Source organism: Helianthus annuus, chromosome 9, assembly GCF_002127325.2.
Source record: "Helianthus annuus cultivar XRQ/B chromosome 9, HanXRQr2.0-SUNRISE, whole genome shotgun sequence".
NCBI classification, from domain to species: Eukaryota; Viridiplantae; Streptophyta; class Magnoliopsida; order Asterales; family Asteraceae; genus Helianthus; species Helianthus annuus.
The window spans coordinates 52,880,294-52,905,151 of NC_035441.2; the positions used below are offsets into that span (position 1 = coordinate 52,880,294).

Below are 24,858 nucleotides of genomic sequence, written 5' to 3' on the forward strand. Positions count from 1 at the left end.
CAAACTTATTAAACATCCATTAGTGATGTAGTGCCTACGGGCCATAATTATTGTCATATAAGACAAAAGACAGTGGTGGTCTATGACTCCCTGTCAGAAAGGGTAAAAGGACTACGGTTCAAACCTTCATACCTTGATTCTCTGTAATCTCGGCTAATATTATAAAAACGTCCTCGTAACTAGGCTTTTATGCCGCTAGCAATATTGTTTGTAATTAGGATAAGTTATATTCAAATCCTAAATAAAAGTGAGTAACAAATTAACCAGATATGGCCTCTGTTTACCATGGTTAATGAATTGCCATAAAAGACAATTCCATAATAAACTCCTAAATAAAATTTTCGTTATCTTCTGTAACAGATTCAAGTTACCATGGCTGATCCTAGTGGAGAAAATAGCCACTCGAAAGAAGACGAATATGATAACGCCCAGGTTCATTTGACGGGCGCAGAACTGCAAGCTCTTGTCGACAATGCTGTTAAGGCAGCCCTGGATTGACAATACGAGGAGTATACTGAATCTCGGAGCAGAACCATATCTAAACCACACTCAAAGCCGAAAACCCACTCAAAACCTCACAGCAAACCACCGTCCAAGCCTAAAAGGGACGATGATAATCACTCGTCCAATGAAAACAGTGTCCGTCAAGAAAGAGTGTATACCGATGCATCTCGCACCAAAGGCTGCACCTACAAGTACTTTGTATCATGCAAACCCCAAGACTTCACTGGGGAGAAAGGAGCGGTCGATTGTATGACGTGGCTTGACGAGATGGACACTGTGGTGGACATCAGCGGCTGTGCAGAAAGAGATGTGGTAAAGTATGTGTCACAATCATTCAAGGGCGAGGCCCTGGCTTGGTGGAGGTCGTTGGTTCAGGCCTCGGGAAAGGCTGTTCTATACAGCATGACATGGGAGGAATTCATTTCTCTCATTAAGGAGAATTACTGCCCTCAACATGAGGTTGAAAAGATAGAGACTGACTTCCTGTCATTGGTGATGACGAACCTTGACTGTCAAGCTTACCTCACGAGCTTCAACACGATGTCCCGGTTGGTTCCGTATCTGGTAACCCTGGAACCAAAGAGAATAGCTCGTTTTATCGGTGGGTTAGCCCATGAAATAAAGGCAAGCGTGAAGGCCTCTCGGCCAGCGACCTTTAGATCTGTAGCTAACATCTCTTTGTCCCTCACTCTGGATGCGGTCCGACAAAGATCGCTGAGGAACAAAGAGGCTGAAAAGAGAAAGCGTGAAGATGATACTTCACGGAGGTCGGGCAAGAAGCACCGTGGAAATGGTGATAACAAGAGAGGGTCGGAGTCAAGGAAGGATGGGCAACAGTCTGGTTAGAAGCCCAAGTGCAAGAATTACAAGAGACATCACTTTGGAAAGTGTAGGCTCGAATCGAACTCGCAGACTCAGTCGAAGTCGTATGCTTGCGGGTTATGCAAGTCCAAGGACCACAAGACCGTGGATTGCAAAAAGATAAAAGATGCAACCTGCTACGGCTGCAGCGAGAAAGGGCACATTAAAAGCAACTGCCCTAAATATGCCAAGAAGCCTGAAGAAGCCAAAAAGACCAATGCAAGAGTCTTCAGGATGGAGGCGAAAGAAGCAGTGCTGGATGATAACGTAATCACAGGTACTTTTCTCGTAAATGATAACTTTGAAAGAGTACTTTTTGATTCGGGCGCTGATAAGTCTTTCGTAGATCATAAATTTTGCAAATTGCTGAATATGCCTGTCAAAACCTTAAATGTGAATTATGAGGTAGAGCTAGCAGATGGCACCATAGAAACAGTCTCCACCGTGTTAGATGGATGTGTGATATCCATTAAGAACCACTCTTTTCCTCTATCTCTACTTCCCTTTAAATTGGCCGGTTTTGACCTAGTATTGGGTATGGACTGGTTATCTCACAACCAGGCCCAAATCGTCTGCAACAGAAAGCAAGTGGTGATAAAGACTCCGTCTGGTGAATCGCTTACCATTCGGGGAGATACCCAGTACGGATTCCCTGAGCAAGTGACTATGCTCAAGGCTTCAAAATGTCTAAAGAAAGGTTGTGTCATTTACATGGCACAGGTGATTATTGAAGAACCTAAACCGAAGATAGAAGACATTCCCGTCATTTCGGAATATCCAGAAGTTTTCCCTGAAGATCTACCTGGTTTGCCACCAGATAGGCAAGTGGAATTCAGGATCGATATCATCCCTGGAGCAGCACCTATTGCTAGAGCACCTTACAGGCTAGCACCAACCGAAATGAAGGAGTTGAGGACCCAGCTGGATGAACTACTAGCTAAAGGTTTCATCAAACCTAGTTCGTCTCCCTGGGGAGCACCTGTCCTGTTTGTTAAGAAGAAGGACGGATCGATGCGTCTGTGCATCGATTATCGCGAGCTTAATAAAGTCACGATAAAGAATAGATATCCCTTGCCGAGGATCGACGATTTGTTCGATCAGTTACAAGGGGCAAGTTATTTTTCGAAGATTGACTTGAGGTCAGGCTATCATCAACTGAAAGTCAGAGATGAAGACGTACATAAAACCGCATTTAGGACTCGTTACGGTCACTACGAGTTCCTAGTGATGCCTTTTGGGCTCACTAATGCACCGGCTGCGTTCATGGATCTCATGAATCGCGTCTGCAAGCCGTACTTAGATAAATTCGTCATCGTTTTCGTCGACGACATTCTTATCTACTCTAAGAACCAAGCTGACCATGAGAAACACCTTTGTTGTATTCTCAAACTCCTGCATAATGAGAAACTCTATGCCAAATTCTCCAAGTGCGAATTTTGGCTACGAGAAGTCCAATTTCTAGGACACGTTGTCAGTGAACGTGGTATCCAGGTGGATCCCGCTAAAGTTGAAGCTGTCATGAATTGGCAAGAGCCAAAGACGCCTACAGAGATTCGTAGTTTCCTGGGGTTAGCAGGATATTACAGGCGTTTCATTGAAAACTTTTCAAGGATTGCTGCGCCCTTAACTTCCCTGACCAAGAAGAAGATAAAATTTGTATGGGGCCCTAAGCAGCAAGAGTCCTTTGATATTCTAAAGCAAAAGCTGAGCAACGCTCCTATGCTGACATTACCTGAAGGTACCGAAGAGTTCGTAGTTTACTGCGATGCATCACACACTGGCATGGGATGTGTGCTCATGCAGAAAGGCAAGGTTATTGCCTATGCTTCGAGACAGTTAAAGGTGCACGAGAAGAATTACACCACCCATGACTTGGAGCTGGGTGCCGTTGTGTTCGCACTAAAACTGTGGAGGCATTATCTGTATGGTATCAAGTTTGTGATCTATTCTGATCATAAGAGCCTTTAACATCTGTTTAATCAGAAGGAGCTAAACATGAGGCAACGCCGTTAGATGGAGACTTTAAATGATTATGATTGTGAAATCAGATATCATCCCGGCAAGGCGAATGTAGTCGCTGATGCCTTAAGTAGAAAGGAAAGGGTGAAACCCATTCGAATCAATGCCAAGAGCATTGAAGTCAAGAATAATTTGATTGAAAGGTTGTTAGCTGCACAGCGAGAAGCTGTGTTGGAAGCTAACTATCCTAAAGAGAAGTTAGGAGTAACTGAGGAGCAGTTAACTCTTAGCAAGGACGGAATTTTACGATTGAATGGACGAATATGGGTTCCAATTTATGGAGGACTACGAGATGTTATCCTCCAGGAAGCCCATAGTTCCAAATATTCTGTTCACCCGGGAGCTGATAAGTTGTATCAGGATCTAAAGGCAAATTATTGGTGGATAGGCTTGAAAAAGTCTGTAGCCGCTTATGTAGCCAAATGCTTGACTTGTGCGCAAGTCAAAGCTGAGCATCAAAAGCCGTCTGGCTTGCTACAACAGCCTGAACTTCCCGAATGGAAGTGGGAATGTGTAACTATGGATTTTATTACCAAGTTACCCAAGACGAGGAAAGGAAATGACACAATATGGGTTATAGTCGACAGACTGACTAAGTCAGCTCATTTCTTACCCATCAAGGAGACTTATAGCTCCGACATGTTAGCCCAGTTATACGTTGATAAGATTGTAGCCTTACATGGCATACCTGTGTCTATTATCTCCGACAGAGATACTAGATACACGTCGCATTTCTGGAAAAGTTTCCAGCAATCTTTGGGCACACGTTTAAATTCTAGTACGGCTTACCAGCCTCAGAAAGACGGTCAGAGTGAGCGTACTATTCAGACGTTAGAAGACATGCTACGTGCATGTGCTATCGATTTGGGTGGTAATTGGGATAAGAACCTACCATTAATCGAATTCTCCTACAACAATAGCTACCATACCAGCATTAAGGCTGCGCCTTTCGAGGCATTATACGGTAGAAAGTGTAGATCGCCTGTTTGTTGGGTGGAAGTCGGAGATGTCCAATTATCAGGACCAGAGATAGTCTTCGAGACGACGGACAAGATTGTCCAGATTCGAGACCGTCTCAAAGCTGCCCGAGATAGGCAGATGAGTTACGCGGATCCGAAGCGTAAAGATTTTCACTTCGAAGTAGGTGAAAAGGTGTTACTTAAAGTATCACCCTGGAAGGGGGTGATGCGTTTCGGTAAGAAAGGCAAACTAAGCCCGAGATACATAGGACCTTTCGAGGTTATCGAACGTGTCGGGTCAGTTGCCTATAACTTAAACTTACCAGAGGAGCTCAATGGAATTCACAATGTGTTCCACATCTGCAATCTGAAAAAGTGCTTCGCTGACGAATCACTGGTGATACCACACACAGATGTGCATATAGATGAGAGCTTAAAATTTGTGGAAAAACCTTTGTCGATTGAAGATCGACAGGTAAAGAAGCTTCGAAGGAAGCATGTACCTATTGTTAAGGTCAAATGGGATGCCCGAAGAGGTCCCGAATTCACGTGGGAGGTTGAAGCCACGATGAAAGAGAAATACCCTTATTTATTTCAGTAAATCTCGGGTCGAGATTTATTTTAAGGGGGTGAGGATGTAACGTGGCATTAAATATTAAATAAAGGACTAAAGTTGACAAACCTTGAAAGTATGTAAATTCGAGGGTTATAAAAGTCAACGAAGGGTAAATATACTGTATAGTAACCCTAAATGATGCTCGTACCTTCAAACGAATAAATCATGGATCGTACGGAGCGAAACGCGGGAGAAAGTGGGAGATTACAAGCTACAGGGGTTAATTGTGTCAACATGTTTAATTTATGCCTCTGAGTGACCCTTCGACGAACCCGAGGCTTTGTAACAGTAAAATACACTCACTAGAATATATTATATAAATCTCGCGAAGTTCCGTTTTAAAACGAGAAAGTTATGATCAAATTTGTATGCGAGGGGTTAAAAGCGTCAACAATGAAAGTTAAGGCTTTTCGGATAGTAATTAAACTAACCGGGGGCTTAACAATGCGGGTAAAAGTCACGAGGCCCTTAATCGTAAATAATCGAGGGCCAAATCGCAAAGTTACCCCTTCGAAACCGAAAGGTCAAGTTAATCATTACAAAAGATTTGAAAATCTTGAAAATCAGGCCTCAGGCGGCCCACCTGAGTGAAACAAGCAAGTTGAAGCAGGCCGCGAGCCACCTGTTGATACGCTTCTTGACATGAGGATTCAGGCGGCCCGCATGCATGTAGCCTGAATCTAATGCGGGCCGCGTACAAGTCCCAGATGCAGAATTCTTGGACAGACTTGCTGTTTGAAGTTGTGAACGATCATTTGAGCAATAAATGAAGCATGGGCGCCCTCTACATGCCTCCTAGCACCCAGGGCCACCTGCTGAACATCCATGATGCCTTGTAGGTTGATGTGTAATGATCTTAAGCCCATTTTTTCACTATAAAAGGCACCACATTGCACATAAGTGAAACACACCTCAAACCTGCATTCTAAACCATCTCTGGAGCTCTCAAGCACTCTTCTAACATTCTAAGTCGTGCACCAAGCTTCTGTAAGTATGCCAACCCTTTTATGGCTTAGTTTTTGCTTAGTTTAGCTTAAAAGTCAATCCGTCGTAATTAACGATTGACTTTGCGATAAATCACGAATGGTCCAGTGGTTTGTCGAATCAAAGATAGTTATATGATGGTAATCATGTGGGCATTAAACCCCTAAAAGGGCACCCTCTGATTCCCACTCTAACTAGTCCGAATGTCGAGTCAAACGTGCTTAGAAAAAGTCAACAGAAATGTCATTTTGCGATTTCTTGCATAATCTGTAATGTAGATGATATGTAACCTGTTTGAACACTCATAAAACATGATAATAAGTATATAAACTAGTCTAAGCTTGTTTGATCCGACCATTCACTGGTTTGACCCGGTTCGGAGCCAAAAGTCGCAAAAGTTTGACTTTTGCATTGACTTCAGTTCTGACCCATTAAAGTTTGATTTAGATATGCCTTAGGACTCTCTTAGGACCAGGTTACATGATGGTATAACCCTCTGTGACCGGTTCGTTGTTTGTCCGAGTCTTTTACCCATTTCCGTTAAATGCTCAAAAGTTGACCGTAACGCCCTTTTTAAATTAAAACGAGAATTTCGGACATGTGAAAGGATCATAACCTTGGTTACTGATTTCTAAGCATGTCCCTAAAATTTCATGTCAATCCATGGTCCATAATAGGAGTTATGCTAAATAGCGCAAATTGCGAAACTTTAGTAATTAAATAGCGCAATTAGCATAATGCGTATCTAAACCCGGATTTCGACACCAAACCTTCTACTCACTGATGTAAAATAATATTTTGGGATTTTTGGGATTTTCAATGTGACCCGTTTAAAAACTTGTTTTGTTGGCTTTACACCTTTGGGGGCTTAATGACCGTGTCCCGGATATCCTTGGCCGCATTTACGAATGGCTACGACCTCGACATCCGGGTGTAGGCGTACACCCGGCATTATGTCCATGACTATAAAAGTGTAGCCGTTGGTTTACCCACCACGGTTTTATGCTATGTGGCGTGTCTATTAAACTTTAACCCGGCACGACCCGGGCGACCGAACGCATAGTAACATGTAATTCTTTACAAGATTTGATTATAAATTATCCCAAGTTATAAAGAGTTTGTGCCTTGAGCATTTAAACCAATTTTATTAAACATTTTACAAAAGTGTCAGTTGAATGTATTTACCAGTGTAAACTGACGTATTTTCCCCAAAAAGACTAAATGCAGGTACTATGCGAAATTGGCTGGGATTTCTCCTTAGCATCATTAGAAGTCTCGCAAGCTTAAGATGCCTGAAGTCTGTTGAACAATACTTTTGTTATTATTATTAGATCCCCTGTGGATATTATTTCAACAATGGTGATACTTTGATATTACACTTAACGTTGAATATATTATCTTTATGCTTCCGCTGTGCATTCATATATTGTGTGGTTTGACTATATTGTTGCCAACTACGTCACGGTAATCCTCCACCGGGCCCACCGGTGAGACACGTGGAAATCGGGGTGTGACATTCATCCCTTCCATTCGCTCCTGGGGTTGGATTCTTTTCTTTCCCGGTAACTTAATCTTTCTGACAGGAACGCTCTCTCTCGCCGGAATCTCTCCTCGATTGCTTAGTAGATCTGATATTGGTCGCGGCTATCTAGTATAGTTCAGCTAGATCGATTCGAATCCTATTAACCTCTCATACGGTTGTATTCTTGGCCTGGAGAGTCACTCGATTCTATGGAATACGAAACACCTTGGGGGGGGGGGGTGAAGTGGATGGTGATGGCGAACCATGGACGGAGGTACAATACCAGAAAAACAGAAAGAGCAGAGGCAATGGTGTGGAGATGACTTTTCTTATACAAAACCTCCCAGATCGTACGACGAAAACGGTTTTATGGCAGGCGTTCCAGCCACATGGGTTTGTGTCAAACGCATACATGGCTCGTAAAAAAGATAAGAGAGGTAACAGTTTTGGCTTTATCCGGTATGTGGGAGTAGAGAATGTGGACGTTACCTTGGCAGTCATGTATACGGTAAAGATCTTCGAAGCTAAGGTAACGGTATCGCGGGCAAAATATGATAAAATCACAAAAAATTCATTTATACTTCTAAGATCATCGGTGAAAAAGTAAGGAAGCTGAAGGACACAACAAATCCGATTGCATACAACAATATTGGTAGTTCCTCTGGGGGTGCGACGATTAAAGAAGGAGTATCTTTTGCTAACCTGTTTCAAAAATACAATTATATAAGAAATCTGGGTTCAAAGATCATTTCGGTGGATAGAAAAGGGTCGAAGTACCCGTTGCATTGTATGGGCCGCTCAATTCACGGAGTTGTTAAGGATCTCAGCTACTTCAAAAGGTTAGACCATATCCTGAGCAATGGAGGTCTGAAAGACTATGGCCTATCGTATATTGGTGGCCTGAGCATTTTATTAACCCTAGGCAATCCTGGGATAGTCAAGGACATAATGACCAAGCATGCGGAGTGTTTAGATAGTGTTTTCAGCCGTTATCACGTTTCGAAAGGTGAGGACCTCCCGTTGGATCGAATTGCGAACCTTCGTATCACCGGAGTTCCAGTTCACTAAGGGACAACTCACTCTTCGATCGCATCGGGGATCTTTTTGGTAAGGTGGTTCAGGGATCAGCATTCTCCTGGTTAGAATCGGATAACTCGTATAGTTCAGTCCTGGTGATGATTCTTCATGGTAAACTAATTGAGGAGTCTATGGTTATAAATTGGGAGGAGAGGAGATTTGTTGTTTGGGTCTCGGAGGAATTCATAATGTGGTCATCTGACCTGGCCGGAGAAAGTCCTAAGGAAAATGACGACGCAAACGCCGTTGAAGCATCAGATGGGTACTCGTCCGATGGGAATAATAAAGACAATAACGATGTGGTAGATGATATTGAAGAAGGGGAAATCCCGAATCCGGTGAAAGATCAACCGGTACCGGGAGGGTCTCCCCAACCGTCATCGGAGCAGTAGAATATCCAGGAAGATGAAGAGTTGCCGGCTGTTGAACGGTTGGATAATGAAAAGTCATTTAATGAGGAGGAGTTGGCTCGTGACCCGATGGAAAGTATGCATGGGGTGCATGGGGAATATCTTGTCCATGGAGATTTTAATAATTATGAGGGGCAGGAAAAGAAGACGGCTGGTTTCTCTGGTTGTGGAACACATGAGTCAGATGAGAGAAACAATAATCATATGGATCCAAATTCTCAGGAGGTCCCAACTCCACTCGCTGGGCTTGGAAAGAGATCTAGGGCCAATCGCAGCCCACTATCATCCGGATATATGCAGGGTCCACCCACTAGGACCTTTTATCAAAATCATATCCGAAGATCTGGGGAATCTTCCATAGATCTAAATAGACCAACTATTAACACTTCATCGGACAACGTAGGTGACTCTACCGATCGAAGATCTCCGCAATCGGAGATATTACCGGAAGTTAGAGAACAACATCAGCAATCGTCGGAGATGCCACAAACAGAGACACGCCAGGTTCCAGATACCGGTGGCCCTGATGCAGTGACTTCAGGAGTTCGGGACGAATTTTGTGCTACTGTAACGATTGGCGAGAAAGTGGGCATTGATTTACACGGTTTCGAAGAGGTCACCATGGCTCTTATCGAAGGTGAAGGTTTTCCTACTGGTTTGCAATGAATTGTCTTTCTGTTAATTTAAGGGGGGGGGTACGGGATTCCCGTAAAATTGACTGGGTCAGGGGTATAAAAACCACATATGGTGTCCATTTTTTAGCGATCCAAGAAACTAAATTGAGGTCTTCGGCAAATTTTATGTTTAATAGTTATTGGGGATGGTCGATTTATAACCTGGAAGTGGTAGATGTAGAAGGTCGATCCGGGGGGTTGGCCTGTCTCTGGAATCCGGCCCTGTTCTCATGTGAAAATGTGGTAAAAGACCGATTTTTCTTAGTACTGTCCGGACATCTTAGACAATCAGGGGTCCGATTAAATCTGGTGAACGTCTATGCGTCGAATGATGCATTGGTACGAAGAGATATATGGTCAAATCTGGTGAATATTAGGAACTCGATGCAGGGGCTATGGGTCTTTATGGGAGACTTTAATGATGTTAGGGATGAATCCGAACGGTTCAATTTAGATTTCAACGCGTCTAGCGCCGAAGCCTTTAATCACTTCATACTATCCGCTGGCCTTAGTGAATACCATATGGGGGTGGTAGGTTCACTTATATCTCCGATCGTGGAGATAAATTAAGCAAATTAGACCGTTTCTTGGTCTGTGCGGGTTTCATGGAAAACTGGCCGGCGGCCTCGGTTCTGGCCCGTAATCGGGTCGCCTCGGATCATAGGCCGATCTTATTATCTACGACGCCTGCAGACTTTGGACATGTCCCGTTTAGGTGCTTCAACTCATGGATAGAAATGCGAGGTTTCATGGAGATGGTGAAACATATTTGTCAGAATTTTGTTTTCAATGGCTCGGCTGACTTGGCCTTGTCAGTGAAACTGAGATGGCTGAAGAATAATATTAAGTCATGGCTAAAGGCTGAGAAGGATCGATCTGACAGGGTATACTTGGAGAAAAAAAATCGTATTCAAATTTTAGAAAGTCTAGCGGAGGTTCGGGCTTTGAATGACGGGGAATTAAACGAAAGAGCTCAATGTATTAGTACAGTTTTGGAGGTAGATCGAAGGAAACTAATGGACTCATGGCAAAAATCCCGGACTTGGTGGGTGCTAGAAGGTGATTAAAACTCGGCATTTTATCACAGTGTTATCAATTCCAACATCAGTAATAACCGCATTAATGGCCTCATGGTAGATGGAAATTGGATTACAAATCCTGTGGAGATTAAAGAGAAATTCTTTGAATTTTTTTCGAATCAGTTTGTTGAGCCGTTGGCATCAAGGCCGACCTTAACGTGTCATAATTTGGCCACTCTTTCGGAGACAGAAGCTGAATTATTGGTGGAACCGTTCATAGTTCTAGAGATTATAGAAGCGATATGGGATTGCGTCGGAGATCGGGCACCGGGACCAGACGGTTTCAATTTTAAGTTCATTAAAAAGAACTGGGCCCTTTTCCACAGACGGTTTCAATTTTAAGTTCATTAAAAAGAACTGGGACCTTTTCCATAGTGATTTTCTTAAGTTATTCCAAGAGTTCTATGACAAGGGCTCTATTAATAGGTGTTGCACGTCTTCATTTCTGGCGTTGATTCTGAAAGTTAAAGATCCTACTTCACCTTCTGATTTTTGACCCATCAGTCTAATAGGTGCTATCAATAAAGCAATTTCCAAAGTACTAGTTAATCTGCTCAGGAAGGTTGTTGGGAAACTAGTGTCGGAAGAACAATCAGCGTTCTTAGCCGGAAGAAATATCACCGATGGTCCCCTTACACTAAATGAAGCAACAGCATGGATGAAGAAAGCTAAGAAATCGGGTATGATGTTCAAAGTTGATATCAACAAAGCTTATGATTCTTTAAACTGGAACTTTTTAGATTCAATTATGGCACAAATGCATTTTCCGGATCGGTGGAGGAGATGGGTTATGGCTACCCTTGTGTCGGCGAGAGCTTCATTGTTGGTAAATAGATCTTCGACAATGGAGTTCGCTTGTTATTGCGGTCTACGCCAAGGGGACCCGTTATCCCCTTTTCTGTTTGTTATAGCTATGGAGGCACTCACCGGAATCATGAAAAAAAGTTGTGGCGGAAGGCATATTTGAAGGTATTAGATGCACGAATAATGGTCCGAATTTGTCCCATCTTTTATATGCCGACGATGTCGTATTCCTTGGATGATGGTCAGTTGAGAATACGATTAATCGACGTAGAATTTTGAGATGTTTTTACTTAGCGTCCGGTTTGAAAGTAAACCTGTCAAAGTGTACAATGTTTGGGGTAGGAGTACCTGACGAAGATATACAACAATTGGCCGATTTCATGAAATGCAGGAAAGGATCCTTCCCGGTGAAGCACTTGGGTTTGGTGGTGGGAGCCAACATGAATCTTGTTCGAAATTGGAAATCGGTGATTGACGTATTTAAAAATCGGTTGTCTCTCTGGAAAGCATAAAATCTCTCGTATGGTGGAAGAATTACTTTACTAAAGTCGGTTCTAAACTCGTTACCGACGTATTTCTTCTCATTGTACAAAGCACCGGCAAAAGTGTTGGATATGTCGGAAAGGATTAGGAGAGCCTTCTTCTGGGGTGGCTCTGACGATAATTCATACACAAGCTGGCTGGCGTGGGAAAAGGTTATCGCTCCCACCGAATACGGTGGTTTAGGTTTCGGTTCTTTACGCAATGCAAACTTGGCGATGTTGTCAAAATGGTGGTGGAGATTGAAGATAGACAAAAATGGGCTCTGGAGGAGAGTTGTATGGGCGATTCACCATAATGCTAGGTCGTGGTCGCCAATACCGGCTAAGGTATTAATACCCGGTCCGTGGAAACAAATTGTAGGCATGCAAGCACAGTTAAATCAAGTAGGTTTAAACCTCCTTGAACTGATATGGTGTAAAGTGGGCTCCGAGTCACAGGCGGCCTTTTGGTTGGATTTTTGGATAGGGAGTCAACCTCTCTACACTGCCTTTCCCCTCCTGTTTGCGTTGGAATCGAACAAGTTGTGCAGTGTTTCGGATAGGGTCACTTGGGGTATAAATGGAGTTACATTCACATGGGATTGGAGTAGTCCGGTTATGAGCAATGACGAGGTAACACAATTTCAAAGCTTCACTGATTTGCTATGCAGTTTCAATATAGGGGCGGCCCGGGACGAGTGGATTTGGAAGCCATACCCATCAGCGGGTTTCTCGGTGACAGGAATAAAAAATACAGTGGCGGTTTACAACAGGTCCATCCTAGAATATATGTTCCTTTGGAATAATTGTATACCGAAAAAGGTCGGAATAGTTTCGTGGAGGGCGTCGATGGAAAGACTGCCTACTAGGGTCGCCTTGGCGGCGAGGAACATCGAAGTTGGTGACACGAGGTGCCCGTTCTGCGCCGAATATGATGAGACCAGCGATCACCTCTTTGTTTCGTGCCATTTTACACAGGTGGTTTGGCTTGTCATTGCACAATGGTGTAAGTTTCCTCCTTTGATCGCCTTTAGCTTTAAGGATGTGCTAGATTTTCATCTTACTGTGGATGGATCAAAAAGAAAAAAGAAGGTTGTTAATGCTATTATTCAGGTTGTGGTTTGGAGTGTTTGGAGGATGCGAAACGAGGTAGTTTTCAATAATGCCAATCCAAACGTTTCAAAGGTTGTGGAAGAAACAAAGTCTATGGCTTTCTTGTGGATTAAAAACCGGCTGAGAAGACCACTATGGTCATGGAGCGATTGGCGAAACTTCTGTATTGATATGTAATGTAGGTTGGTGATGGCCAATTGAGGTCGTTTTGGTGTAAACTTTATTGTATATATGGTGTCTAGCTTCTTGCTAGTTGAATAAATAAAAATTTCTGTTGGCCGTTCAAAAAAAAATATCTAGACATGTGTAATTGTTTTGTTGGAATTGGTTTTTTAAAATTAAAAGCCAATGTTTTTTTTTTTGTTAAACTAGTTGTTCAAACTTCAAAGAACCAGATATTCCCATAAAATTACCTGGAGATGGTAGCCTAGTTTTGTGAAAGAAATTGCAGTGTGAAGGATGTCTTTGCTGAATAGAAAATCTTGTTGACTTTGAGAAGATTGGAGTCAATCTATCCCAACGATCCCTCATTTTGTTATATGAAAATTCAAAAACGGTTTTCCACCTTCTTTAATTGCAACCTTTAGAACCTTTAAAACTCTAAGTTGAGTGTCCTTTGAGATCCCCCCATTAGCCAAGCAGATATACTTTAAAACCTTTTCATATACATCTTTGTCTTTTATAATTGCCCACCTTCAATAAAATCATATGTCATTTCTCTCCATGTATTAAATGATGAATAAGTATTTATAAACACATACCCAAAACGTATACCGGCATGACCTGTGAGCTTAGCAAGACTAAAAATCATGAGATCCTGATCTGAAGGGCCGGGGATAGGTGTGAACTGTGGCCAAAAATTTGCGTGATCATATATCGTCTTCCCTCTAAGAACCGACTTCCTCAACTCACCATCTGGATTGTTTGGTGAAGTTACAAATTCAACCACATCCTTGTTATTTATCGAGTTATTTGATTGCCATAACTTAGCGTCTCCTTCAAACCGGAAGTTCTTTGAATTAAATAATACCGTTTGATCCTTGTACAACTATAAATAGATCACAAACATAAAAACAACAAAGCTAACTAAAAATTTATATATAAATTAAAACGGAATAAATATTTGTATAAATATTAAAACATGTTACGTAGTAGAACGGTATGGAAGCTAGGACGCTGGAAGGTGAAGAAGAGGTTGTAGAGGAAAGAGCGTAAACAACTGCACTTAAAAGTTGGGATGACCCAACACCGAAGACAATATGTCGGTCTTGAGTAATTGCATTCCCAACAATGGAATGCAGCTTACGGATGTACTTGTCGAGCTCTGTTGACATTATAGGGTGGTAACTCATACGATGCCACCCCGATATGACGACAGCAGTATCGGCTGCATTTTGCATCCAAAATGGCTCAAGATATAGTGGATCCCCACTGCAACATGGATAAACGTTTCATGTTTGAGATTTAGAGATTTTATACTCAAATGCTTATTGTGTTGAAAAAATTTAGTGAAAACGTGCTTTCACTGACTTTGAACATAAACATTTATATTTATATACACGAGTTAAATGTCATTTTAATCTCTGTGGTCTGGGTCATGTCGACAATTTAGTCCAAAGGTTTAATTTTTCGCTTGTGTGTCCATAAAGGTTTCACCGTTGTCATTTTAGTCCACTGTTAACTTCATCTATTTTTTCTGTTAACGAGAAAGACAATTCGGTCATTTTATATGTAATTCTGTTAATTAGAAGGGTAATTCGGCCATATAAAATGACCGAATTGTCATTCTTGTTAACAAAAATAATGAATGAATTTAACACAGTGGACTAAAATGGCAACGGTGAAACCTTTTTGGACTAAACTGACAAAATACTCAAACTACTGTGACAAAAATAGCATTTAACTCTATATATACGTTATATAACTTTTTTTTTTCTATTTCTGGGTTTTTGTTAGTATCTAAGAGCTTCGCAACGAACCAAATCGCAAAGATAAAGAGATATTTTCCAACATTGCACATTTGATATGGAAAACTATATACCTATCAGCATTAGCAGCACATCCAGGAGATAATTCAGAGCAATCAGTGCCGCCATAACAACTATAGCATTCACAAACAGGTTGACCGCCAGAAATCGAACCGTCAAGGAAGGCTCTACCATGGCCGGAGCATGAGATTGCTGCAACCGCTTCCGCCTCCTCAGCTGCTTTCAGACTCCACGTTAACGACGACTGGCAGTTAATCTCCCGATTCTTCTCTCCCCACGGACCATCAACTGCATAATATATGTATATACTAGATATTATATTTATTGCTATAGAAATTAAGAAACAAATTCCAAGATAATGTTTCTTCATTTTATTCATGGTGCATTTCCTCATTTAGGTTTTTGCAGGCATGAAAAAGGACTACTTATAATGTCTGAGGTGCGTATGTAATCTTCTATAAATAATAAATAAAAATCTATAAATCTATAAATAGTTAATAAAATGAGTAGGACACATTACCTAAAATAGAGTTTTTTCACGCCTAGATCACAGACCGTGGGGTATGATGGGGTGTGGATTAGGGGCATGGTGCGTTACGTGGAGTATGGGGTACCCAAGACCAAAAGTCAATTTCAAAAGGGTATGGTGGGGCGTGGCTGGGGTGGCGTGGCTAGTGCTCTTGGCCAATGAGGTTTCACCATGTCATGTGGGTAGCCCCGCCCAACGTCCGGGCTGAATCCCACGCCAATGGGGCCACGCCCAAACCTAAACCCAACCGAGGTGGTGACTTGGGCGTTTTTCTCCAACCCACGCCCCAACCCCGCCCCATACCCCATAGTCTAATCCATCAAATTGTTTTCATAATTTTTATAAGAATTTACTGTGTTATTTAATGCTTTGGTGGAAGCCACTATTATTAACAATTATAACGCTATAGGGTGTGGTCATGACCCTCATAATCATCATGACTTTCCATGTCAGTGCCATGTAACCCACCTCTAATCTACCATCCAAAACCACTAACCTAAGGGTGTGGTCATGACCCAAACCACTAGTCCCTTATTTATTTTAATTTATCTTTACCTAAAGAAAAAGGAAATGATGTGTTGAAAAATAGAAAGGAGGACCATGGTTGTCATGGTTTAATCCATGCAAACCATGATTGATCAACCAAGGGGGTGGTGTAGCCTTCCATTCATTTTCTAGGTGGCAAATCATGTCCCAATAGGAATCTGTCCTACCTAATAAAGTCTATATCTAGGGGATACATGGCATCCATGTAGGGCCTCTATTTTCTGTTTTCCTGCGTAAACCACACCTCCCTTTGGTGCATGGGTTTGGAGGACCCGTTTAGGGAAAATGGGTCACAAAAACGTCGAACTATATAGCTATTTCCCCTCAATTCGCTCTCCGCCTCCTATCCATTCTCTGCGAAATCCTATTCTCATCTTCATCTGCAAGGTATGATTTCATCTAATAATCCAATCTCTTTCTTTATTTTGTTAGATTTCAAGTTAGTATTAATTTCGATTTTGTGATATTAGTTTGTTCGATTTGATTATATCACCCTTGATTAATCTAGGGTTTTCGAAAATTGTAATCATTATCTTACAGGTGGCATATTACTATTACAGGCCACATCTAAAAAAGGCTGCTCTTGCAAGGTTGAGTGACGTGAACAGGAGCCTTAAGGTTACAAATTTTGGTGTGAAGAAAAAGAATAGACAGACTTTGAAGATCCGAGGTAAGACATGAAACTAGGTTTATTAACTGCATGGCCGGCCCTGAGGGTGGGTGGGGAGGACCATCGGACAGGGCACGATATTTCGAAGTGCATGGTATTTTAAAAAAATCCGATATGTATATGTAAAAAATAAATTAATAGGGTATACCCATACAAACATCAACATAGACCCACTTATAAAACTATTTTTATGGTTTATATTAGTTATTAGCTCATTGGCATTAAGTTTAGACCTTTAGTGAGTCCAATACTCAATTTTGCTAAGGCCTAAGGTGTCGCAACCCCTGACCCCTACCCCGGGAGGCGGGCGGCCGCGAGCTCGCAGAGCTGGTGGTATCGGTGTTTAAAATTAATTTGGCAGCGGGTTCACCAGGACCGTAATTAGGAAATAGTTTATCAGAATAAAACACCACACTTTTATAATTAATAAATACATGGGAAAAACCCAAGTTTCCATTACAAACATGTTTTTAGGGATAAACCCTAATTTATTGAAATAAAACTTCTTCTTTATTTAGGTAACTTTTATAGCAACATTTCCAAGCCATCAGTGCTCTCTAGCTGGCTTCTATTTGGCTTTCACATTTTGTTACCTGAAACGCGTTTAAAAACATTTTATCAGCAAGAAATACTGACGAGTGAATCCCAGTTTAATTAAAACAGGTTTTATCATTTTACAGCATTGAGGGCAATCCAGCAATTACATTTGTTTATCTCTACTTTAATTACCACCCACGGTACTGTCAATCCTGAGTTGTGGTCATGCTACTACTCACAGTGTAGTAACTAATTATGTATACAAAACTCCAACATACCGACGATAATTGTCACACCCCGACTGTGACAACCCTCAAATTTACATGTAACCGTACAGATTATTAATGATAATAAAAGCACTTGATGACTGTGCTGAATTATTTAACTGCTCTTCGATTACTGTGTTATAATTACATGTGCATGTTAGCATACTAGTAGTATACAGAAAAGTTACTAAATAGTCCGGTATATTTTCCTATGTGTTAGGAATTAATTTCGTTACAAAAAGATGCACAAAAGACGCTATACGGGACAATTAAACGCTTTAACGGAACGATACGAAACCGAACAACCAGACAATACCCGAGACACGAAAATATTGTCAGAAATATTATTTTATCATTTTAAATTATTTACGGTCATAAAAATCCCTATACACCTTGTAAACATGACATACACCCACTATACTTGTAAACACCCTTAACCTTCTAACTTAATACCTACTAATTACCAAGAATTTACATTTTACCCCCCCCCCCCCCCCTAACCGAATTCAGCCCCCATCATTTCAATATATTTTGTCTTGATTTTGTGATTATCTTCCTAATTGTGGATTGGCCAAAAGGATTTCAATCATAATCTTAGAGTAGGGTGGCTCTTTATTTTCCAAGAAATATCCATCATTTCCCCAAGATACACACTCCACCTCTCCCTCTCTCCCCCATTTCGGTTCTACATAACCGAAACCACACCCCCTCACTCTCATACATTCACCTTCTTCACTATCAAACCCCATTCCAAGCTCCAAGATTGATCCATAGAGGTGCAAGTTGAAGTGCTCTCAAGGAAGTCTTGTTCAAGCTTTTCTCACCATCATTCTTCATCATCCTTACACTAAGATTACTACCCTAGCCTTGTGCTAGTAGTAAGTCTCTTCACACTCTTGTTTCACCTTGATTCTTGTTATGCTTGTTTGAATGTTCATGTCACCCAAAAGCTTAAACACTAAAATGTGAACTTAAGTTTCTACCTAAAAACTTTATGTAAAAAGGTTGTGTGAGGTTGAAATCTGAATAATTTAGGGTTGGTTAAAGCATGATTGAAGTATTGACATTTGTTCATCAATAAACCAAGGTTAGGATCTTCGTTTATGCACTTTTAGTCACTTCTACAATGTAAACAGCTTGTTGAGTTGGATTTCCAGCCAACTTCAACAGGCTGTAACGGGATCATTTTAAATCGAAAAATGGATTTTCTGAAGCCTAAAATGAATATTTTGGAATAACTAAACAAATGGCACTAGAATCATAATTTTTCGAAACCGTTTACTATTTTTAAAAGACTATTTTTGGACAGCAGCTCAAGCTGCATTTTTACTGCAGAAAAAGTGTGTTGTTTTCGAAGCCATAACCTGAAACCTGAGTGAAACCGACTCATGGAATTTTTACAGTAGATGGACACCATTGTCAGGACGACCCGCCAACTGGAATTTTGTCAAACGGACTTACGGTTAATTTTTAGTGAATATTTCCGTAAACTGCAATCAGAAAGTAACAAATCAGATTGCAGTCAAGAAAATGATTTTTTATAAAATATGGGTAACGAACTGGACTTTGGTATTTTTACATAATAAACTTCCGAATATATAGAACCTTCTGTAAAAATTTGAGAACTTTTGGAAAAGGTTAACTATTTTATTAAAATGCTCGAAAACAGTCCAGTTTTGATTAATAAAGCTGAAACGACATAAGTAGCGATTTTGCGCATCTAGATGTCGAGTAGGTTATCCGAGAATGATATAACATGTTATATGTCAATAAAGGTGTTATGTTCAATGTTGTATGTTTGTCTATGAGTGGGGAATAGATGGGAAACTTATATGGGCATGAACCGTTAAAGTGATGCATGTTATGTGATAGATACGTGTAGGGACTTTGTGTTCTATTTGAAATCACTAATAAACTAAGTGATAATTATACTAGGGCGTGATTGACCGACCTTGACTATTAGCTATATTTGAAAATCAAACCGAGCAACCAAGGTGAGTTCACACTCTTTCTAAGGCATGGGATTCCCGGTGGGTTGGGAATGAGATTGAATGACTACTCGAACTATCATTACTATTAAACTACTTACTACTGTCCTCGGATTGAAGGGCACGTACGTAAAGCCTACGTACACGATCATAAGACCATCAACTCTATCACTTTAAGTCCCTCAATTATCGACTTAATCGCCGAGGCCTATGGCGAGCGGGTCATTAGTTAATAGCGCTATTAGGTTTAACAAACCTCACACCGTGCCAGTCGGACGGGCGTGTACTAATGGACTATGGGCAAAGGGTAAATGCTGATAGACATTGACTTAGGGCACCTCTTACATTTTCGTAGCAGTCGATACGCGTGGTCTAGTCACACATGGGAAGCCCCCACCAATCTTCGCCAACATGTCAGAAAGACCGCGATACGAATTTATACGATACATCATTTACAAAACGAACAAATGATTTACGAAACGAATGCTATAACTAAACAACCAGCTGTGAATTCACTCAACTTTGTTGTTGACTCGTTGTTACATGCCTTACAGGTCGCTAGATGCTTGGAGTTTGCACGAGGAAGGAGGCGTCGTGGTGTACGGACTGTTATGTTCCGTGCTTAATATTTAAATCCTTATGAACTTATTAAACTTGCGTTTTGGACTTTAAACTTATGGACTATGAACTTATATTTTGATATCACGTGTTATGCTTCCGCTGTTTAATTTAAAACTTGGTTAACTGGCTTTTGGTCACCAATTGTATTGGGGTTGGTTTTATTTACTTAAATACGTTGTTCAATATGATTGGTGGCTCGATCCTGGTCACGTCACGCCTCCAAGCGGTGGTACTCCGCATAGTGGATTTTGGGGGTGTGACAGATTGGTATCAGAGCCATTGGTTATAGTGAACTTGGTTTTAAAAAAGGAAAAGCTTTTTGATAAAACCAGACTATAACCTGTACAGTGCTCAACGATCCACAACGACGCTTCGCTCCACGTGCAAGACTCGACACAATAGGTGGTATGATCTATGTTATATTGTCGGTTAGATAGTCTACACTGTGCATTAGATAACGTGATAATTGCTATATGAACCTTGTGTGCTTACTCTCTACTGTCGTCCCACACTTACGCACTCCCGCGACACTTTCCTCACTTATGTTGCCTTGTTATGAAGATCATGAGCGGACGCGGAGGACGTATCAACCTCACTCAAGCCCAGTTGACGGCTTTGATCAACGAACGAGTTGCTGAGGCACTCGCAGCTGTTCCTGCAGGAGGTATAACCTGCTATTTCGACCTATCCTAGGATGTTTAGATCCTACTCTCGCGAACCAACTCTTGTGCTTAACCTTGTCCTTTATTCTTGCACCCTAGGTCAACATGCTCAGCCTCCTGTGTACGTTCAAAACATTCATGGATTGCCGACCTAGCACCTTCAGCTGCACAGAAGGAGCTGTAGGTCTACTTCACTGGTTCGAGAAGCTTGAGTCTGTATTTGAGATGTGTGAATGCCCCGAAGACCGAAGGATGAAATATGCTACTGGAACACTCGAAGGAGCTGCATTAACCTGGTGGAAAGCACAGGTTCAATTGCTTGGGTTGGCGGTTGCCAATGCCACCCCATGGAACGGTTTCAAGGAACTGATTAGAGAAGAGTACTGCAGTCGTGACAACATCCACAAGCTGGAAGTGGAATTTTTCAATCTGAAGATGACGGGATCTGAAATTGAGGCATACACGAAGAGGTCAAATGAGCTAGCCATCTTGTGCCCTACTATGGTGGACCCTCCCTACAAACGCATTGAGCTGTACCTTAAGGGTTTGGTGCCAGAAATTCAAAGCCACGTAACCTCAGCTAACCTTGGCACTATACAGCAAATCGTCAAGTTGGCTCATCGTCTCACTGATCAGGCAGTTGAGCAGAACAAACTGCCCAAACGTATTAGCGCCACTACTTCTGATGCACTTACCGACAACAAGCGAAAATGGGATGGAAACTCCAGTAAGGGTTCTACTTCGGGTCAGTCTCAGCAGCGAAAGACTGAGGACTACCAGAGTCCTGGTCAGCAATCCTCCGGTAATCAAGGACAGGGTGGATATCGAGGAAACCACCCAAAGTGCAACAAATGCAACAGATACCATCGTGGTCAGTGCAACAAAGGTCGTTGTCAGAGATGTCACAAGCTAGGTCACGAAGCCAAAGATTGCAGGAGCCCACGTCCTGCGACTCAGAATCGTCAACAACAACAAGCTCCACAGAACCACCAGCAGCAACATCAGCAGGGCAATAAAGGATGCTTTCAGTGTGGCGCTGAAGGCCACTTTAAGAAGAACTGTCCCCAGCTAAACCAGAATCAGAACAACAACCAAAGGAACGGGAACCACAATGGAAATAACAACGGAGGCAACAATGGAGGTAACAATAATGGCAATGGCGCCCAAGGTCGTGTGTTCGTGATTGGCCAAGGGGAGGCAAGGAATGATCCCAACGTTGTGATGGGTAAGTTTCTTCTGGATGATTTCTTTGTTACTGTGTTATTTGATTCGGGTGCCGATACTAGTTATGTGTCCTTAAAAGTTAGCCAAATGCTTAAGCGCACTCCAACACTCTTGAACACCAAACACACGGTAGAAATAGCAAACGGTAAAAGTCTTGAAGCCACACACATAGTTAAGGGCTGTAACCTCGTCCTAGCTGGTCAGACCTTCCCCATCGATCTTATTCCTATCGTTCTGGGTAGTTTCGACGTCGTGATCGGGATGGATTGGCTATCTCATCATCAAGCGGAGATTATGTGCAAGGAGAAAATCGTCCGCATTCCTCGTTCTGGTAAAGAACCTCTCATAATTCGTGGCGACAAGAGTGGTGCTGTTGTGAGTATCATCTCTTTCCTTAAAGCCCAGAAGTGTTTGCGAAAGGGCCACACCGCTATTCTAGCCCTCGTTTCTGATGCATCCTCAGAGGAAAAGAAGATAGAAGACATTCCTATTATGCGCGACTTTCCCGAGGTATTTCCTGAGGAATTACCTGGTCTTCCGCCTCATCGCCAAGTTGAATTTCAAATCGAGCTAGCTCCTGGAGCAGCGCCCATAGCTCGAGCACCGTATCGTCTAGCTCCATCGGAACTTGAAGAACTGTCCTCGCAACTAAAAGAACTCTTGGAAAAGGTCTTTATACGTCCTAGCTCTTCACCCTGGGGAGCTCCAGTCTTGTTTGTGAAGAAGAAAGACGGTACTTTCAGGATGTGCATCGACTACCGCGAGCTCAACAAGGTGAATGTGAAGAATTGTTATCCTCTTCCACGCATTGATGATTTGTTCGACTAGCAAGGGTCGAGTTATTACTCTAAGATTGATTTGAGATCAGGCTACCATCAGCTGAGAGTCCGAGAGGAAGACGTCTCCAAAACAGCATTCAGAACTCGTTACGGCCATTATGAGTTTCTAGTTATGCCTTTCGGATTAACGAATGCACCAGCAGTTTTCATGGATCTCATGAACCGAGTATGCAAACCTTACCTGGATAAGTTCGTTATTGTGTTCATCGACGATATCCTGATATATTCGAAGAGTCAGGAGGAACACGAGCAGCATCTACGACTTATGCTGGAACTTCTTCGAAAAGAGCAGTTGTATGCCAAGTTTTCAAAATGTGACTTCTGGCTTCGCGAAGTCCACTTTCTAGGCCATGTGGTAAATAAGGATGGGATCCATGTTGATCCATCCAAGGTTGACTCGATCAAGAACTGGCCTGCACCCCGTACACCAACCGAAATCCGCCAATTCTTGGGTTTGGCAGGACACTACAGAAAATTTATCAAGGATTTCTCCAAGATTGCGCAACCTCTCACTTCACTGACTCAGAAGGGTGTCACCTACCGTTGGGGTGATGCACAGGAGTCCGCATTTCAGCACTTGAAGGATAGACTCTGTAGCGCACCTATCCTCTCACTGCCTGAAGGCACAGATGATTTTGTGGTTTATTGCGACGCTTCCATCCAAGGACTTGGTTGTGTGCTGATGCAACGTGACAAGGTCATTGCCTATGCATCGCGCCAACTTAAAGTTCACGAAAGGAACTACACTACACACGACCTGGAATTGGGAGCAGTCGTTTTCGCGCTTAAGATATGGAGACACTACCTGTACGGTACCAAGTGCACCATTTACACCGATCACAGGAGTGTCGAGCATATCTTCAAGCAAAAGGAATTGAATATGCGACAACGCCGATGGGTAGAGCTCTTGAACGATTATGAATGCGCTATCAAATACCAACCAGGCAAAGCCAATGTTGTGGCTGACGCCCTCAGCCGAAAGGATACTATACCTAAGCGTGTACGTGCGTTACAGCTTACCATCCAATCTAACCTTCCCGCTCAGATTCGCGATGCTCAGATTGGAGCATTGAAAACAGAGAACATCAGGGCTGAGTCCTTACGAGGATTGAGGCAACGGCTAGAACAAAAAGAAAACGGAGCCTACTATGTTAACGGACGCATCTGGGTTCCACTGTATGGAGACCTACGCGAGCTTGTGATGGATGAAGCACATAAGTCTCGTTATTCAGTACATCCTGGTTCGGATAAGATGTACCATGACCTAAAGACTACATACTGGTGGCCTGGTATGAAAGCCAGCATAGCAACCTACGTCGGTAAATGCTTGACCTGTGCTAGGGTCAAGGTCGAATATCAAAAACCATCAGGCCCACTTCAACAACCAGAGATACCTAAGTGGAAATGGGAGCAAATTTCCATGGATTTCGTTACTGGCCTGCCCAGATCTCAGCGCGGAAACGATACCATTTGGGTGATCGTGGATCGACTGACCAAGTCTGCACATTTTCTACCTATAAGGGAAACGGATAAGTTTTCTACTCTAGCAGACATCTACCTAAAGGAAGTAGTATCAAGGCACGGAGTGCCAACCTCCATCATTTCAGATCGTGACGCGCGTTTTACTTCTGAACTGTGGCAAGCTATGCATAAGTCTTTTGTCTCACGTTTAGATATGAGCACCGCTTATCACCCATAGACAGATGGGCAATCTGAACGCACCATCCAAACCCTTGAGGACATGCTTAGAGCATGCGTAATCGACTTCGGCAATGGCTGGGAAAAGCATCTTCTATTAGTGGAGTTTTCTTATAACAACAGCTACCACACCAGCATCCAGGCCGC

The 24,858-nt window shown here is 42.3% G+C and overlaps 2 protein-coding genes across 4 annotated transcripts in view; one reads left to right on the top strand and one right to left on the bottom strand.

The window, feature by feature from the left end:
• The window catches only part of LOC110870238 (tryptophan aminotransferase-related protein 3), a 31,076-nt gene extending 15,551 nt beyond the window's left edge, over positions 1-15,525 (bottom strand). Inside the window, 5 exon segments of the mRNA XM_035976930.1 lie at positions 13,557-13,700; positions 13,703-13,836; positions 13,905-14,191; positions 14,292-14,574; positions 15,185-15,525. Coding sequence (XP_035832823.1) covers positions 13,557-13,700; positions 13,703-13,836; positions 13,905-14,191; positions 14,292-14,574; positions 15,185-15,525 — 1,189 coding nt within the window.
• Positions 15,526-16,440: 915 nt separating this feature from the next.
• Positions 16,441-20,411, top strand: LOC118481890. 3 transcript variants are annotated; one of them, XM_035977214.1, is made up of 3 exons: positions 16,441-16,593; positions 16,747-16,876; positions 20,222-20,411. In XM_035977214.1, exons 1-3 carry the CDS (start codon positions 16,492-16,494, stop codon positions 20,227-20,229), a joined length of 240 nt encoding a protein of 79 aa, XP_035833107.1. In that variant the 5' UTR covers positions 16,441-16,491; the 3' UTR covers positions 20,230-20,411. The 3 variants fall into 3 exon arrangements, with proteins under 3 accessions (XP_035833107.1, XP_035833106.1, XP_035833105.1); XM_035977213.1 differs by lacking the exon at positions 20,222-20,411 and adding an exon at positions 19,615-19,674; XM_035977212.1 differs by lacking the exon at positions 20,222-20,411 and adding an exon at positions 17,557-17,816.
• Positions 20,412-24,858: the final 4,447 nt, after the last annotated feature.